Source organism: Mchenga conophoros, linkage group LG14 (assembly GCF_057382185.1).
Source record: "Mchenga conophoros isolate Kocher_MC1m ecotype Shallow Benthic linkage group LG14, M_conophoros_male_GT1.1, whole genome shotgun sequence".
In the NCBI taxonomy this organism is placed as follows: Eukaryota; Metazoa; Chordata; class Actinopteri; order Cichliformes; family Cichlidae; genus Mchenga; species Mchenga conophoros.
In genome coordinates this window covers 13,488,071-13,499,667 of record NC_140539.1, presented here as the reverse complement: position 1 = coordinate 13,499,667, position 11,597 = coordinate 13,488,071, and the positions used below count along the sequence as shown (strand labels likewise).

Here is an 11,597-nt window from a genome sequence, read left to right as displayed (position 1 = left end):
TTTCCTGATAATTTCCCAGTAGTTTTCACTGAAGTTTCCTGGAACAGCTATGTGGGTTTTTGTTTTTTGTTTTTTTATTGGTGCTACAGAAAAACAGAGACACACTAATTCAGTTAAGTCCACTATAGTCCAAAAGAAGATAATCATTTCCATACACTAATTAGTTTTTTTCTGGGACTTCTATGACCTTCCATGTGGGAGAGCAGCTGCAAGACAGCATGCATGGGAGCAGCACGGCTTGAGACGGGTTGCAAAGCAGCCTGCAAGATGTGTGGCAACTGTAGAAGCTAAAGCAAAGCATGAAGGTGGTAATGGTGCATGATTAGGAAAACACAGTTTTAGTTTTGCTTGTGTAAAATTGAACCTAAACATGTCAGCTCTTTTCTTTTGGCTCCTACAGGAAATGTATTCCTACTCTCACCACAGATGGTTTTTAAATTCTAAAAAGGTTTTAAAATTCTTTCACCATATTTAACCACTCAAGGTTTTGCGTCTCATGCAATGAAAAGTGTGCCTTATAAAGTCGAGCCAGAGGCCGAAAGAATGTGCACAGTTCCACTTCACACATACACGTTACACACATGTGTTTACTGTACTGCACCACACAATCTCTCTCTCTCTCTAAGAGGCCCAGGCCCCCTGCTTGGGTGGCAGCAGCCGAGAGAATAAGGAAAGTAAGGCGGAGATAGAGGAATCTGATCAGAAGCCAGATTGGCTCCCTTCCCCAGCCGGACCTCAAGCGTGTAGGACCTTGGCGGGTGGATAGACAGGCGGTTCTGGGACTCGGAGAAGGAAGAGCGGCCAGCTGGAGTGGTAACAGTGTGGTATTGTGAGCTGACTGACTGACTGACGCCTGAGAGGAGCAGAAGAGCAAGCTGCCGGGGTGGCCTCTTTCTGGGCCTCACAGGGCCCCAGCGCACTGATGCACTGCTCGAAGTGGGCCAGTCAGACACAAGAGCACAGTCAAGAGCAATTGGGTGGGTGTGTGCTCAGCACAGATCAAAGACAAAGAAGCATCCAAACAGGGACGCTTGTGTACAGTGAGCTGGAAGAGAAGAGGGGCAGAAGGCTTTGTTGACACTGTTCTAAAACTTCCATTAAAGCGATGATTATCAGCATTGTGGGTGAATTATTGCACGATTGCAGCTGATGCTGCAAAACTCAGTTTATTAACAGAAGAAAACAGCAACAAAACCATAGCTTAGATTTGGAGATAAAGACTGTGCATTTATTTCCCCTTAAAATGCACCACTGTTTTGTTTTTAAATGAGGCTGTGATTTTCATGGCAAGAACAATCTGTTTCTCTGTAACCAAAATGAAAGAAATGATTATCATCAAGGGGAGTTTATCAGAAGAGCAAAAGGCCTGTTTGAACAAAAAACCTTCAGAGCAGAAGCAATCGCTCTGCCTGCCAGAGGGAGGCAGTGTTCACATTGCACATGCTTTTACATTCTTCACAGCATCCATTTTCCATCCAATTCTTTGCAGCTTTTAAGACGCAAAATGATCGCCTGCCACGGAAGCTGAGAGCAAGCAGTTATCTTGTTATTGATGTGGGCGCTTTGTAGAGAAAAGGGAGCTGCCACATTCTGCCAGAGAGGACAGCAACACAAGACAATAAAAGGGAAGATCTGAGGAAGTCTGAGGAATGTGAAGAATGGGGAGAGTAAAAAAACCTCCTCAGAGGATGGACAAGGCTGTGGCTGTGTCACACTTAAACCTGAAACACACCATAAAGCTATTTTTAGGAGTATGTTTAGAGCATTGTGGGAGATGCTGGAATTGCTCAGCACATTATGCACCACAAAAGAGATTTTTATACATTTTAGGTTTCAGGAAAAAACCCAATCAAGCGTGGAAACATTGCACATATGGAGGATAAGCAGACACTTGAGGTTATGGTGTACATCTGTCCTGGCACCTCGTCAGAACATCATCTGGTTACCCATTCTGTTTGCTCTGAAACTGAGCATGCCTTGTATTTATCCTCCCACATGCGGCCTCAGCGGGGAATCCATCAGGTTAAAATACAGCAGAGTCTGGAGAACAAAAAAACGTCTTTTAGCTGAGATCTGGGCGAAAGGGGGGAACACACGAGACAGAAGTGAAAACTGAGAGAGAACAGACCACACTGTCGTACGCTCGGTCTTGGTAAATACTTTATATGCAATTATTTTTGATTTTTGCAAACACTGTATAGAAAACACTTACGGTAACATTTTTTTAAACATTTAAAGCGCGTCTGAGTTTCCAGACAGACATGGCACAGTATAATCTACAGCTTTAGAAACGCTCTCTCCTGTTCTCGTCCTCTGGCCTTGTCCATACTCAGCACTCCCCCAAACACATAAAATCTCTTCCTCACACACACACACACACGCGTGCACACACACACATACTCACAGCCACCACTATCAGGCTCTCCACTTATTATTCACAGTAAGCTTTATAATACTGTTTCTGTATTGTATGATGGTTCTCAACATTTTTTCTTTATTACTTAAAATAGCTATCGACATTTATACTGTAATATTTGGGAAGTGATACATTTGTATTTACATAAGCTTATCAGGCAAGAATCAAATACAACATGTGTGTAACATTTGTATAGCTTTACACAAGTTTGAATATTCTGCTGGAGTCGCTGACTGAAGACCATTTCCAACCGATGGTTTCCAGTCTGTTCAGGACAGTTCAGTTAGAAAAGAAGAAAGAGTTCGGGTTTTTTTTTCCTCCTCCACAACGGTGCCTCAGTCACTCGGAGGGATGACACAGAGCACACAGAGACAGCTGGTCACTGGCCGACTGCCTGCGGGGCCAGAGCAGCACCCCCCCTTAGAGCTGTCTGAGAGCACGAGGAGATTACGGGAGACTGGACGTGACTGGAGATGCTGTGAGGTGCTCACAGTATGTCGGACTCATACATTCAGCAGAGGCCAGGAGGTGTAAGTCGTTATATCTCGAATGGCTGTGATTTAGGGGGTCTTACAACCTCAGTGTGACTGGCACATTTAATCACTCGCTCTTATCTTTTTGATTGGTACAAGACGGAGTTGAGTAAACTTGGCAAATGGTCGTAGTACGACGCCTGATTTTAAAAGCAGATGCTCTCTTCACTTCTAGCTAATCGTACAATACGAATTGTACTTCCTCGTCTCTTACCTTTTCTTTTTCATGCACACACACACAGTTGCAAGCACTCGCATGTACACCCCATATACACAAAGTACAGAATTGGGAATTACACCGACAAAGAGTAGGATAAAACCTTGTGAGCAGACACGCGGCCACGCATACACACTGGGACCTGGGTAAGAGACCAAACTTATGTGAGAGGAAAGTGAGGCACATAATGTGACAGGCAAAAGAGAGCCTGAATTTTGGTATACTTAAAACAGAAGTCGGATGTGGGTGGTTAAGGTGTCTCGGACGGGGCTGGGCTTTCACTCCAGTGAGAACTTCTAAAAGACATTTCGCACCTATGTTCTCCCAGGTGCCGTACGCGTACTCTGAATCTTTTTTAAGAGACAGAGGCAGTAGCTCTATCGTCTAAATGAATCAACAGCTATGCTCTGTGAATAATATTCAGGGTTCGGACTAAGGTACGATAGCAAAGATATGAGCAGTGCGTAAAGGCCTAGCTTTACTTTCACGTTCTCGTTTGCTGTTGCCAAGGCTGAAGGCATTACGTTCCACATAATCAAACATTTCAAGAATGTATGTGCTCCAACAGTCTCATATAAACTCTGAGTTGGGACCAGACATCTTTCTGCTGAGTCCCTACATGGCAAGAGTGGCAGTAGATTATTCTGACCTGGTGCTAGGAGAACATGGACTTAACTTTGTTTTCTTTGTTTCCTTGATCTAAAGGTTAAGGAACGATAGGCGCTGACAGGGGTTGCAAATGGAAACGTTGAGAGATTCAACTGAGAACAACTAGAAAGGTGCCTATTTGCTGAGTATTTACTCAAAATGGGGCAGCACTTTGCTATTCCTCTATGTAAATATTGTTTCGTAACTTCCTTTACGATAGTTAAAAGCTACTTCACTGTCTTGGGTGCATTGGTTCATATGGTCAGTTCATTTTATTTCATATAGATAACAGAAAAATAGCAAGGGAGAATGAGAGAGAGAAGGTAATCTGTCCATCCTTCCAGTCAGCCCTCACTTTGTTAGGATGGGGATCTTGTGTTTATTGTATTGTGTTTTAGTTCAACCATCGTCTGGGGTAGAGTCTTCGGGGGTGGACGAGTCCTCCGCAAAGTCGTCCGTTGACCCGCTCTTGTGGATGCGGCCGTCGCTACGCATGCTGTGGAAAGTCTTGCGGAAAGCCTCCATCATCGAGTGCGCCAGCTTCTTGGCCTCCAGCTTGCTCTCGCATTCCACAGCGTGGCAGTCCATCTGGAAGGACAGGTCGTCGTTGATCTCCCGGTAGATCCAGGCAAATATGTTGGGTTTGACGCTGTGGTCAGCTGTGCAGTAGGCGATGCGCGCCACCTGGTAGGTGTCCATGGTTACTGATGCCTCTCCGCGATCGTCCATGTGGTGAAGACGCACCTGAAAGGGCCGGATCTCCAGCAGAGAGCCGCTAGCCGGACAAGTGCCCTGCTGCTGAGCCAGGGCGCGATGCTCCACCAGACCAACCACCGCCGACTCTGTGCAGCCAGACAGGAACTGCGTCCCAGAGATTGTCACCTTGCCCAGATAGGTCACCTGTAGCAAACAAGATACATAAATCTACAGTGAGACTCTTTTTTTAATTTACAATGCAATGCTTAACAAATCTACATATGAAATTGGTTACTAATGAACCGCTGTGCTTTAATCTTTAGTTAAACATAAAAGGTGTAAACTAAGCAACAGTGGGACAAGGTTGGATCCTTGAGGAACACCACAAATAAGTGGGCATAGGATAATCTTTTTTCATGTTATAATTACATCATATTTCAGCATCTATAAAAGAGCATCCACCCATTCAGCTCATGTAAACGTCTGCAAGTCACTGCTGAGTCACTCTGTAACTGAATGTGATCTGAATGATCACAGCAAAACGAGCCTTCGTCGTCGTCGTCAAACTAATCACTGTGAAAGTCTATCACTGTGAGTGGTAGACTGTGGAGATGGAGAGAGATAAGGTGGGAGACGTAAGAAGCGAACAAAGCTGGAGTTTTTTGGGGGGAGTGTGGCCAGTTCAAGAGCAGCCCAGAAATAATGGCTGACTTGTGCACTTCTCTACATGCTGTTCTTTATGGCTTTACAAAAATACACAGAGGAGATGCCTGCTATGAGTCAAACACTCAAAGAGTTTTCCCCCCTGCCTGTTTATTCGGGGGCAGGGGAATACTCTGAACCCTTTAAGAGTTCGCTGAGGCTGGCTTGCATGCAGTGCATATTTAAAATATAGCTCCAGATAGCATGTGAGCAACAATAAAAGCAAATTCTAAAGGAGAAGAAAGTGTATCAATCATATCAACATTTATGAATTTATGAATTGTGATGTGTGTTGAATGTGAACATTTCTGGCACAATGCACGACACTCGAATGTCAAACTAGACAGTGTTCTTGATAAAACTATTCCCAAAGAAATTCCAGCCAAATATCCATCCTCACATCTATTCTGATAACAAAAACGTCATCCAACAGATATCCATGCCAGACTGACAAAAAACACAGAAAATGACACAAAGCAGAGGCCCGGGCCATGGTTTATTTAATCATATAATTTAACTGCTTCCATTTTGTTTAGTCTGGACCAGTCGAGTCTACCTGCGCTGGTTCACTGCTACATTTTTGACTGCATGGGACTCTTCAGTGTAAGCGTTGAGGATAGACAGGCCAAGCTTAGGGCAATTACCATAAAGCTGGAAAACTGAAAAGCTGGACCTGGACCAAAAAGCTTGGGGGACACGATTATGAAATTAATGTATCATTAATTGAGCCCAAACGATACAGGAGTTTTCGACTGATACCGATATCTGGTGATCAAAAAGGTCAGATATGGATATATATTCAACACAAAACACATTTTAGGTGCCGTTATTTAACTTTTTCGAGTCTGTCCAACTCCACTCAGATCAGCTGGTTTTTTGTGGCAATCCAAACACTGTTGCCAGCAAGGAAGTTGCAGATTGCCCTCTGGTGGACCAAGTATGCAACTTCAACAATTGTAACATGCTTGAAGGGTGTTTCTCCAGTCTCCTCTTTCCTTTTTAAATATACATTTAGTGGATTTTATAAAGGCCAATGCCACAAGACCCTTTTGTTTTGTTTAATTCATGTATAAACAGAAATGTAGTAATTACAACAGGGAGTTGTAGTTGATGTGTTTATAGTAGCCTTAGATCTGTACTGAAAATGCTTGTTCAACATTCAGACTCATTTTGTGACTTTGATTCACTGCCATATGAAACATTCCGGACCAGAAAAATTAAGTTTCAGTGGTTGAACATTATTCTTGATTCATTTCTGAATTCTCAGAATTCAAAAATGTGAAATTTAAAGTATTATTTGCTTTAGTGGTCTAAAAAATGTGTACACATAGATGTAGGAGTACAATAGTACCATTCTTTTAATCTTGTAAAAAGTTTAAAACAGTAAAGCACAGAAAAGGCATCTCAGATTTTTTTAAAGACAGAATTCAACATGACGCTGCAAACCTGACCGACAGTGTTTAGAATATTTTGCCAGTATAAGGTAGAGATGGACCGATCCGATATTACGTATCGGTATCGGTCCGATACTGACCTAAATTACTGGATCGGATATCGGAGAAAAATAAAAAATGTAATCCGATCCATTAAATATCACGAAAGCACCTCACAAAACTTGCAACACGCCGTAACTCACCTCAGAACGTTAGCACGTCGGAGCAGTATGCATCACGTGATAGAGCGGCTGTGGCATGCGGGACCTGTCGGTGGTCTGGATAGCATTTGGAGCTTCGCTAGCAACCCGGCATTTCATCTCCGACAAAGTTATCCCGAGAGAAGTAAAGCAAGTGTGTAAGTCCATCTCTGAATGTTTGTAAAGCATTCCTGCGTTAAGCTTAACAAACGACTGCCTCTTCTTGCTGCTACTTCAATCATGAAACTGCTTAACGATCAGCTGATCGGCTTTTCTGTCGCGAGTCCGTGTCTCTAGTTTGCTTTTGGCCCACTTTGCACCAGAAAGAGGAAACCAGCGGCTGAACAACAGCAGCACGTTTAAGCTTGATCAGCTGTTGTTAGAATTTATTTAATATTACTTTCTACTCCAGGATCTTTTTCTACGCAGCTGACGGCTGGTAACTGTGCAGGGGCGGATCTAGCAAAGTTTAGCCAGGGGGGCCGATAGGGCATTAACAGGGAAAAGGGGCACAAAGACATACTTTTCTTTCTTATTCTCATTTAAAATGTCTAGCTTTTAATAAATAATTATCTGACACCCAAAGTTTTAATTTGATGCAAAATGAATAGAAGTCCATTACTGTATATAGTAACTATTAAGTCTAATATATATATATATATACCCTAGTAAGCTATAGTACTTTTTCCTTTGGGAAGGTACCATCTGTGCAGTCTGCAATTTTGTTGAAGAAAGATGTTGAATCTATTTAATATTTCTTGAAAAATAATTGATTTCTGTGCATTTTTTTTTTCACACTGCATGAAATTAAGGTTGATTACGTCGATTAAGCATCATGAGGTGGCGCGTGAGGGGTGGTTCCCTATTTTTTATTTATTTATTTTTGTTGTTGCTGGGAGTTGGAACCCTATTAGTTAGGTTGCTTAATATTTATGCTAAGCACTCTTTAAAATACCAGAATAGGGAGGATGGTGTAGGTTTAAGTTTATTAGATTGATCAGTATTGCTGAACTATGAAATATTTTTTTTTGCATACAGGTATAACAGAATAGCTTTAGTGTAGTTGTTGTTTTAAACTTGAGTATGAACTTATACAAAATGCAGCAAGATATTTAAAAAACAGCTTTGTTGATTAAAAAACACTATATCGGATTCATATCGGTATCGGCAGATATCCAAAGTTATGATATCGGTATCGGTATCGGACATAAAAAAGTGGTATCGTGCCATCTCTAGTATAAGGTGGACCGATGAATAAACTCACATAAAAGTAGGTCAAAGAATCCTCTGGAAAGCTTGTTTAAAAGTAGCATCTGTATTTGTTCCATTTATATAAACAAACTCCAGCCTCCCTCTATGGTGTAGGAGCCCTCATAATATCACGATTCCCTGATTACAGTACAACAAAATGTGGATTCCCAATTTAAAACACGGGAAGAGATCCAGGCAGCGAATGCAGCCTGGATCATGCCTGGTTTTCATTAGTGGTGGGCACTAATGTGAGACATGCAGGCTTCACACTGGATTCATCATTCAGCTGAGCACCACAGGTCTGCAGGAGCAGCCTGGAGGCTGGGTGGTTTTGATAGCCAACCGCCTCAACACCCTCTCGCAGCCAAACGGCGGTTACTCAGTCAGCCAACAGATCCAAAGACTACGCCAAGATACATCAACCATCCACAATGTGCCTTTTGTACGTCAAATAGAAATAAAGAGTCATTATGGTTACTTTTCACTGCGTCTCCCATTTTGATATTGAGTTACTTGTTTAATCTGCCGTTGTTTTTACTGATTGCTTGCTTCCTAGTTAAATGAAGGCTGGCTGCTTTGCCAGGTTGTATTCAAGGCCAAAAAAAAGACAGTTAAATGTTTTCTCTTACATCCACATGTCTGCTCCGCTGGCTCTATTCTGCTACTGTGTTTGAAAATCAGGATATAATCTAGTTGATCTGCCTTGTTCAAAAAGAGCCGCAGCAGCCTGCTATTGAAAGCAAATAAATCCATTCTCGGGATGCTTTCAGAGGGGACCAGCCAGGAGGTCAAGAGGATACAAACATGTTTGATTTTCAAAGCAAAACTTTGCTATTTAATTTTGGCAAGTCCGAGCTGGTCGTGGTAAATTTCTTAACTTTGTAGGAAAGCAGAGACTAATACTAGAGCTATACAGGTTTGTGCATGTGTGTGCAGCGCACACAGAAAGATAAGTGAGGAATGTGTGAAGTGAGGAGGTCAGCAGACTGAGCAAACATTAGTTTATTTCTTTAAAGTCCAAACCAAACATGCAGCTGAAGAGGAAACTGTTAGATTGCTCAAGAAGAAAGATGAGAGACAGCTAGAAATAGAATAAAATATTGCTCAATGAGGCAGTGTTCATGTGAAGAAAAAGAGGAAAATAGACGAGTAAAACTCTGGAAGTGCATGATTTTCTGGTTTGCGGTGCATGAATCACCCATTTCATCTGCACTGGTATTTTTTTCCTGAGACAACACTGAGCCCATTTACACCTGGTTTTAAAAATGTGCTCTCTAGGTGATAAATGTGCATCTACTGTTTGAACTCCAGACAAACTAAATGTGAAACTAAATCTGGAGATTATTATTAGGCTTGGCTGCTGATTAAAGGCAGCACAGATCCAGCTTTTATATTATTAGGTTATATTTTAATATGTGAACAAAGAACTGAGCCATCGTTTCTTCAGTGTCAAAGCTACCCAGCAATACGTGTGAGTGCATCCAGTGGTACACAGGAAACACGAACTGTTAATAATACATTTGGGGAACTTAATTTTCCAAAATGCATTTCCGGTATAAAATAACATCCACATTGTTGCTAGGATACTATGAAAGTGACCAATCGAAAGAGGACCAGTTCCTCTTCTGGTTTCTTCCCTATTAAAGTGTAGATTTTAACTTTGAAAGCAGTTATTCTGCAAGTGTCAGCAATCACTGCAGGTGAAATGATTTCAGGTCAAGTGTCTTGAGGAGAGAAAATGGAAATAAAAACAGCACAGACATATACACTTACTGACACACATACTTTATTGTGTACGCCTTGCTAGTATCAGGTTGGACCAATTTTGCCTTCAGAACTGCGTCAATTCTTCGTGGCGCAGAATTGAAACGTGGGCGGAAACATTCCTCCGAGATTTTGGACCATATTGATATGATACACAATCACACAATTCCTGCAGATTTGTCGGCCACATCCCAAAAGTGCTCTGCTCAGATCTGGTGACTGTGGAGGCCATGTGAGTACAGAAGAAGAAACCTGCTTTAGATGATTTACATGAACTTTGTGGCGGTTTACCCCGCTGGAAGCAAAACATGGGCACACTGTGGTTTAAATGATGCACATTTAGCACTAAGTGGGGCACAAAGTGTGTCAAGATCATTACACCACCATCCTGAAACCCAGAGAACAGTAAGGCACTGGATGTTTTCTGTTTTTCAGATCATTCTCTGTAAACCCCATAGATTGCTGTGTGGGAAAATCCCAGTAGATCAGCAGTTTGCGAAATACTCCGACCAGCCCAGGGCATCAACAACCGTGCTTCTTTCCTCATTCTGATGCTCAGTTTGAGCTTCAATGTCGTCTTGACCGTGCCTACATGTGCATTGAGTTGGTGCCATGTGATTCAATGATTAGACAACAAGCAACTGATCATGTATGTCGCTAAAGTGTATACAGCATCTTATAAGCGATGTGATAGTGTGAGTTCTGTTCATTTTGTGGTAATGATTCACTCAGAGTCCAATGTTTCCAAAAGCCATGGTATTGGGTCAATTTAATTGCTTTTAGGATAAAACCAGGAAGTTGTTGAGAGCTCTGCCTACTATATTTTTTAATAGAAAATAGAAAAACAAAACAACGTGGATATGAGGAATTAAGATTTTTGATAGAGAAGCTGTTGCAGTTCCTTCTTGAATCTATTCCTATTTTTTAGAAATATTGTCAAAGTATTAAACCAAACACCCTGATGTTGTTTTGCTCTTTAAATAAGTTTTTTCTTTTTTAAATTAAATTGAAAAGGGCAGAAAAAGACGTGACTGATCACATTAAAATTGAAAGCACGCATTCTTTCCCAACATTTGACACCAGCTAAATGACTGACACTTTAAAGCAGCAGTGTTTAGATGGCTCTGCACACAATCTGTGTCTGGAATCCAGCTGAAGAGGCACGAGAGGTTAGTGGTTGACTTTTTACAGCCATAGTGTGTGTGTGTGTGTGTGTGTGTGTGTGTGTGTGTGTGTGTGTGTGTGTGTGTGTGTGTGTGTGTGATTCAGGTTGGACTCGGTCTCAGCACAGGTTATGAGAACCTTCAAGATCTCCAAGCCAAACGTGGATGCTCGCCACAGGGCTCTGTCAGAGTTTGTGCAGTGAATGAAGCAAACCATTGAGGCTGTAGCTATCTCCACATCAGGTTCTTGATAAAACTGCTACATCAATCCATAAATCCCAGACAGCAACACGTGTGCTGTGCTCTAATCTGGCAGTCTGGCTACGTCCTGGCAACCTTGTTTCAACTTTCCATGAGTTTCTCCTTCATTCCTCCACTCGTATCTTTTCCCCTCCACTCTGTCCTCTCTCTTTCACCTGTTTCTTCAGCGAACTCCTTCACCCGCTTCCCCTCTACTATTCTGCACTTCTTCAAAGCCTCGCCGTTATTTCTATCCCGCCAGAGTGGAAATGCTGATTGCATGTGAAGCAATATGGAGACAGAAATGAGGATCAGTTACAGGAACAAAGGCCTT

At 42.1% G+C, this 11,597-nt stretch overlaps 1 protein-coding gene across 1 annotated transcript in view; it reads right to left on the bottom strand.

The window, feature by feature from the left end:
• Positions 1-2,147: 2,147 nt before the first annotated feature.
• Positions 2,148-11,597, bottom strand: part of pid1 (phosphotyrosine interaction domain containing 1) — a 35,281-nt gene continuing 25,831 nt past the window's right edge. The window contains exon 3 of the mRNA XM_085245389.1: positions 2,148-4,714. Coding sequence (XP_085101515.1) covers positions 4,214-4,714 — 501 coding nt within the window. The 3' untranslated portion in view covers positions 2,148-4,213. The remainder of the gene's footprint in view (positions 4,715-11,597) is intronic.